Source organism: Lampetra fluviatilis, unplaced genomic scaffold, assembly GCF_964198595.1.
Source record: "Lampetra fluviatilis unplaced genomic scaffold, kcLamFluv1.1 SCAFFOLD_287, whole genome shotgun sequence".
In the NCBI taxonomy this organism is placed as follows: domain Eukaryota; kingdom Metazoa; phylum Chordata; class Hyperoartia; order Petromyzontiformes; family Petromyzontidae; genus Lampetra; species Lampetra fluviatilis.
In genome coordinates, this window is record NW_027621441.1 from 45001 (window position 1) to 52500 (window position 7500).

The window sequence follows — 7500 nt, forward strand, 5'->3', positions numbered from 1 at the left end:
TGGCACCTCACACACACACTCACTCACTGGCACCTCACTCACACTCACTCACTGGCACCTCACACACACACTCACTCACATGCACCTCACACACACACTCACTCACTGCACCTCACACACACACTCACTCACTGGCACCTCACACACACACACTCACTGGCACCCTCACACACACCACTCACTCACTGGCACCTCACACACACACTCACTCACTGGCACCTCACACACTCACTCACTCACTGGCACCTCACACACTCACTCACTCACTGGCACCCTCACACACCACACTCACTCACTGGCCACCTCACACACTCACACACTCACTGGCACCTCACACACACACTCACTCACTGGCACCTCACACACACACTCACTCACTGGCAACCTCACACACACACTCACTCACTGGCACCTCACACACACACTCACACACTGGCACCTCACACACACACTCACTCACATGGCACCTCACACACTCACTCACTCACTGGCACCACACACACACACTCACTCACTGGCACCTTCACACACACACTCACTCACTGGCACCTCACACACTCACACACTCACTGGCACCTCACACACACACTCACTCACTGGCACCTCACACACACACTCACTCACTGGCACCTCACACACTCACACACTCACTGGCACCTCACTCACTCACTCACTGGCACCTCACACACACACTCACTCACTGGCACCTCACACACACACTCACTCACTGGCACCTCACACACACACTCACACACTGGGACCTCACACACACACTCACTCACTGGCACCTCACACACTCACTCACTCACTGGCACCACACACACTCACTCACTCACTGGCACCTCACACACACACTCACTCACTGGCATCTCACACACACACTCACTCACTGGCACCTCACACACTCACTCACTCACTGGCACCTCACACACACACTCACTCACTGGCACCTCACTCACTCACTCACTGGCATCTCACACACTCACTCACTCACTGGCATCTCACACACTCACTCACTCACTGGCACCTCACACACTCATTCACTCACTGGCACCTCACACACACACTCACTCACTGGCACCTCACACACACACTCACTCACTGGCACCTCACACACTCACTCACTCACTGGCATCTCACACACTCACTCACTCACTGGCACCTCACACACTCACTCACTCACTGGCACCTCACACACTCACTCACTCACTGGCATCTCACACACTCACTCACTCACTGGCACCTCACACACTCACTCACTCACTGGCACCTCACACACACACTCACTCACTGGCACCTCACACACACACTCACTCACTGGCACCTCACACACACACTCACTCACTGGCACCTCACACACTCACTCACTCACTGGCACCTCACACACACACTCACTCACTGGCACCTCACACACACACTCACTCACTGGCATCTCACACACACACTCACTCACTGGCACCACACACACTCACTCACTCACTGGCACCTCACACACACACTCACTCACTGGCACCTCACTCACTCACTCACTGGCATCTCACACACTCACTCACTCACTGGCATCTCACACACTCACTCACTCACTGGCACCTCACACACACACTCACTCACTGGCACCTCACACACACACTCACTCACTGGCACCTCACACACTCACTCACTCACTGGCACCTCACACACACACTCACTCACTGGCACCTCACACACTCACTCACTCACTGGCACCTCACACACACACTCACTCACTGGCACCTCACACACACACTCACTCACTGGCATCTCACACACTCACTCACTCACTGGCATCTCACACACTCACTCACTCACTGGCACCTCACACACACACTCACTCACTGGCACCTCACACACACACTCACTCACTGGCACCTCACACACACACTCACTCACTGGCACCTCACACACACACTCACTCAATGGCACCTCACACACTCACTCACTCACTGGCACCTCACACACACACTCACTCACTGGCACCTCACACACACACTCACTCACTGGCACCTCACACACACACTCACTCACTGGCACCTCACACACACACTCACTCACTGGCACCTCACACACACACTCACTCACTGGCACCTCACACACTCACTCACTGGCACCTCACACACTCACTCACTGGCACCTCACACACACACTCACTCACTGGCACCTCACACACACACTCACTCACTGGCACCTCACACACTCACACACTCACTGGCACCTCACACACACACTCACTCACTGGCACCTCACACACACACTCACTCACTGGCATCTCACACACACACTCACTCACTGGCACCTCACACACTCACTCACTCACTGGCACCTCACACACACACTCACTCACTGGCACCTCACACACACACTCACTCACTGGCACCTCACACACACACTCACACACTGGCACCTCACACACACACTCACTCACTGGCACCTCACACACTCACTCACTCACTGGCACCACACACACTCACTCACTCACTGGCACCTCACACACACACTCACTCACTGGCACCTCACTCACTCACTCACTGGCACCTCACACACACACTCACTCACTGGCACCTCACACACTCACTCACTCACTGGCACCTCACACACACACTCACTCACTGGCACCTCACACACACACTCACTCACTGGCACCTCACACACACACTCACTCACTGGCACCTCACACACACACTCACTCACTGGCACCTCACACACACACTCACTCACTGGCACCTCACACACACACTCACTCACTGGCACCTCACACACACACTCACTCACTGGCACCTCACACACACACTCACTCACTGGCACCTCACACACACACTCACTCACTGGCACCTCACACACACACTCACTCACTGGCACCTCACTCACTCACTCACTGGCACCTCACACACACACTCACTCACTGGCACCTCACTCACTCACTCACTGGCACCTCACACACTCACTCACTGGCACCTCACACACACACTCACTCACTGGCACCTCACACACTCACACACTCACTGGCACCTCACACACACACTCACTCACTGGCACCTCACACACACACTCACTCACTGGCATCTCACACACACACTCACTCACTGGCACCTCACACACACACTCACTCACTGGCACCTCACACACACACTCACTGGCACCTCACACACTCACTCACTCACTGGCACCTCACACTCACTCACTGGCACCTCACACACTCACTCACTCACTGGCACCTCACACACACACTCACTGGCACCTCACACACACACTCACTCACTGGCACCTCACACTCACTCACTGGCACCTCACACACACACTCACTCACTGGCACCTCACACACACACTCACTGGCACCTCACACACACACTCACTGGCACCTCACACTCACTCACTGGCACCTCACACACTCACTCACTCACTGGCACCTCACACACACACTCACTCACTGACACCTCACACACACACTCACTCACTGGCACCTCACACACACACTCACTCACTGGCACCTCACACACACACTCACTCACTGGCATCTCACACACACACTCACTCACTGGCACCTCACACACACACTCACTCACTGGCACCTCACACACATGTGGCAGAGCGTGGGGTGCTGCGTGTATGTAGTGCGGTGTGTGTAGTGCGGTGTGTGTAGTGTAGTGAGTGTGGTGTGTGTAGTGTAGTGAGTGTGGTGTGTGTAGTGTAGTGAGTGTGGTGTGTGTAGTGAGTGTGGTGTGTGTAGTGTAGTGAGTGTGGTGTGTGTAGTGTAGTGAGTGTGGTGTGTGTAGTGTAGTGAGTGTGGTGTGTGTAGTGTAGTGAGTGTGGTGTGTGTAGTGTAGTGAGTGTGGTGTGTGTAGTGTAGTGAGTGTGGTGTGTGTAGTGTAGTGAGTGTGGTGTGTGTAGTGTAGTGAGTGTGGTGTGTGTAGTGTAGTGAGTGTGGTGTGTGTAGTGTAGTGAGTGTAGTGAGTGTGGTGTGTGTAGTGTAGTGAGTGTGGTGTGTGTAGTGTAGTGAGTGTGGTGTGTGTGTGTAGTGTAGTGAGTGTGGTGTGTGTAGTGTAGTGAGTGTGGTGTGTGTAGTGTAGTGAGTGTGGTGTGTGTAGTGTAGTGAGTGTGGTGTGTGTAGTGTAGTGAGTGTGGCGTGTGTAGTGTAGTGAGTGTGGCGTGTGTAGTGTAGTGAGTGTGGCGTGTGTAGTATAGTGAGTGTGGTGTGTGTAGTGTAGTGAGTGTGGTGTGTGTAGTGTAGTGAGTGTGGTGTGTATAGTGTAGTGTAGTGAGTGTGGTGTGTGTAGTGTAGTGTAGTGAGTGTGGTGTGTGTAGTGTAGTGAGTGTGGCGTGTGTAGTGTAGTGAGTGTGGCGTGTGTAGTGTAGTGTGTGTGGTGTGTGTAGTGTAGTGAGTGTGGTGTGTGTAGTGTAGTGAGTGTGGTGTGTATAGTGTAGTGTAGTGAGTGTGGTGTGTGTAGTGTAGTGTAGTGAGTGTGGTGTGTGTAGTGTAGTGAGTGTGGTGTGTGTAGTATAGTGAGTGTGGTGTGTGTAGTGTAGTGTAGTGAGTGTGGTGTGTGTAGTGTAGTGAGTGTGGCGTGTGTAGTGTAGTGAGTGTGGTGTGTGTAGTGTAGTGAGTGTGGTGTGTGTAGTATAGTGTGTGTGGTGTGTGTAGTGTAGTGAGTGTGGTGTGTGTAGTGTAGTGAGTGTGGTGTGTATAGTGTAGTGTAGTGAGTGTGGTGTGTGTAGTGTAGTGAGTGTGGTGAGTGTAGTGTAGTGAGTGTGGTGTGTGTAGTGTAGTGTAGTGAGTGTGGTGTGTGTAGTGTAGTGAGTGTAGTGTGTGTAGTGTAGTGAGTGTGGTGTGTGTAGTGTAGTGAGTGTAGTGTGTGTAGTGTAGTGAGTGTGGTGTGTGTAGTATAGTGAGTGTGGTGTGTGTAGTGTAGTGAGTGTGGTGTGTGTAGTGTAGTGAGTGTAGTGTAGTGAGTGTGGTGAGTGTGGTGTGTGTAGTGTAGTGAGTGTAGTGTAGTGAGTGTAGTGTGTGTAGTGTAGTGAGTGTAGTGTGTGTAGTATAGTGAGTGTGGTGTGTGTAGTGTAGTGAGTGTAGTGTAGTGAGTGTAGTGTGTGTAGTGTAGTGAGTGTGGTGTGTGTAGTATAGTGAGTGTGGTGTGTGTAGTGTAGTGAGTGTGGTGTGTGTAGTGTAGTGAGTGTAGTGTAGTGAGTGTGGTGAGTGTGGTGTGTGTAGTGTAGTGAGTGTAGTGTAGTGAGTGTAGTGTGTGTAGTGTAGTGAGTGTAGTGTGTGTAGTGTAGTGAGTGTGGTGTGTGTAGTATAGTGAGTGTGGTGTGTGTAGTGTAGTGAGTGTGGTGTGTGTAGTGTAGTGAGTGTAGTGTAGTGAGTGTGGTGAGTGTGGTGTGTGTAGTGTAGTGAGTGTAGTGTAGTGAGTGTGGTGTGTGTAGTGTAGTGAGTGTAGTGTAGTGAGTGTGGTGAGTGTGGTGTGTGTAGTGTAGTGGGTGTAGTGTAGTGAGTGTAGTGTGTGTAGTGTAGTGAGTGTAGTGTGTGTAGTGTAGTGAGTGTGGTGTGTGTAGTATAGTGTGTGTAGTGTAGTGAGTGTGGTGTGTGTAGTGTAGTGAGTGTAGTGTGTGTAGTGTAGTGAGTGTGGTGTGTGTAGTGTAGTGAGTGTAGTGTGTGTAGTGTAGTGAGTGTAGTGTGTGTAGTGTAGTGAGTGTGGTGTGTGTAGTGTAGTGAGTGTGGTGTGTGTAGTGTAGTGAGTGTGGTGTGTGTAGTGTAGTGAGTGTAGTGTGTGTAGTGTAGTGAGTGTGGTGTGTGTAGTGTAGTGAGTGTAGTGTGTGTAGTATAGTGAGTGTGGTGTGTGTAGTGTAGGGAGTGTAGTGTGTGTAGTGTAGTGAGTGTAGTGTGTGTAGTGTAGTGAGTGTGGTGTGTGTAGTGTAGTGAGTGTGGTGTGTGTAGTGTAGTGAGTGTGGTGTGTGTAGTGTAGTGAGTGTGGTGTGTGTAGTGTAGTGTAGTGAGTGTGGTGTGTGTAGTGTAGTGTAGTGAGTGTGGTGTGTGTAGTGTAGTGAGTGTAGTGAGTGTAGTATAGTGTAGTGAGTGTAGTATAGTGTAGTGAGTGTAGTGAGTGTGGTGTGTGTAGTGTGGTGAGTGTGGTGTGTGTAGTGTAGTGAGTGTGGTGTGTGTAGTATAGTGAGTGTGGTGTGTGTAGTGTGGTGAGTGTGGTGTGTGTAGTGTAGTGAGTGTGGTGTGTGTAGTGTAGTGAGTGTAGTGTGTGTAGTGTAGTGAGTGTGGTGTGTGTAGTGTAGTGAGTGCAGTGTGTGTGTGTAGTGAGTGTGGTGTGTGTAGTGTAGTGAGTGTGGTGTGTGTAGTGTAGTGAGTGTGGTGTGTGTAGTGTAGTGAGTGTGGTGTGTGTAGTGTAGTGAGTGTGGTGTGTGTAGTGTAGTGAGTGTGGTGTGTGTAGTGTAGTGAGTGTGGTGGGTGTAGTGTAGTGAGTGTGGTGTGTGTAGTGTAGTGAGTGTGGTGTGTGTAGTGTAGTGAGTGTGGTGTGTGTAGTGTAGTGAGTGTGGTGTGTGTAGTGTAGTGAGTGTGGTGTGTGTAGTGAGTGTGGTGTGTGTAGTGTAGTGAGTGTGGTGTGTGTAGTGTAGTGAGTGTGGTGTGTGTAGTGTAGTGAGTGTGGTGTGTGTAGTGTAGTGAGTGTGGTGTGTGTAGTGTAGTGAGTGTGGTGTGTGTAGTGTAGTGAGTGTGGTGTGTGTAGTGTAGTGAGTGTGGTGTGTGTAGTACGGTGTGTAGTGTAGTGTAGTATAGTGAGTGTGGTGCGGTGTTGGTGCGGTGTTGGTGCGGTGTTGGTGCGGTGTTAGTGTGGTGTGTGTGTAGTGTGGTGTGTGTAGTGTGGTGTGTGTGTAGTATAGTGAGTGTGGTGCGGTGTTGGTTGCGGTGTTGGTGCGGTGTTAGTGTGGTGTGTGTGTAGTGTGGTGTGTGTAGTGTGGTGTGTGTAGTGTGGTGTGTGTGTAGTATAGTGAGTGTGGTGCGGTGTTGGTGCGGTGTTGGTGCGGTGTTAGTGTGGTGTGTGTGTAGTGTGGTGTGTGTAGTGTGGTGTGTGTAGTGTGGTGTGTGTGTAGTATAGTGAGTGTGGTGCGGTGTTGGTGCGGTGTTGGTGCGGTGTTAGTGTGGTGTGTGTGTAGTGTGGTGTGTGTAGTGTGGTGTGTGTAGTGTGGTGTGTGTGTAGTATAGTGAGTGTGGTGCGGTGTTGGTTGCGGTATTGGTGCGGTGTTAGTGTGGTGTGTGTGTAGTGTAGTGAGTGTTGGTGTGGTGTTGGTGGGTGCAGGCCGCGTGTGTCTGAGCGCGGAGTGCAGCGAGTTCAGCGCCGGGTGAGGGGCACGCTGAGTCAGATCGGCTCCAAACTTCCCCGGCTCGGACTCAACAACCAGAAGCTACCCAAAGTCACCGGTAGCACCACACGGCTTCAACTCCCATGTCACTCACTCACCACACGCTCACTCACTCATACACTCACT

At 51.7% G+C, this 7500-nt stretch overlaps 1 protein-coding gene across 1 annotated transcript in view; it reads left to right on the plus strand.

The window, feature by feature from the left end:
* The window catches only part of LOC144955267 (scavenger receptor class F member 2-like), a gene marked incomplete at its 5' end in the record, with an annotated part of 58226 nt that overhangs the window by 44945 nt on the left and 5781 nt on the right, over positions 1–7500 (plus strand). The window contains one exon of the mRNA XM_078885544.1: positions 7311–7432. Coding sequence (XP_078741670.1) covers positions 7311–7432 — 122 coding nt within the window. The remainder of the gene's footprint in view (positions 1–7310; positions 7433–7500) is intronic.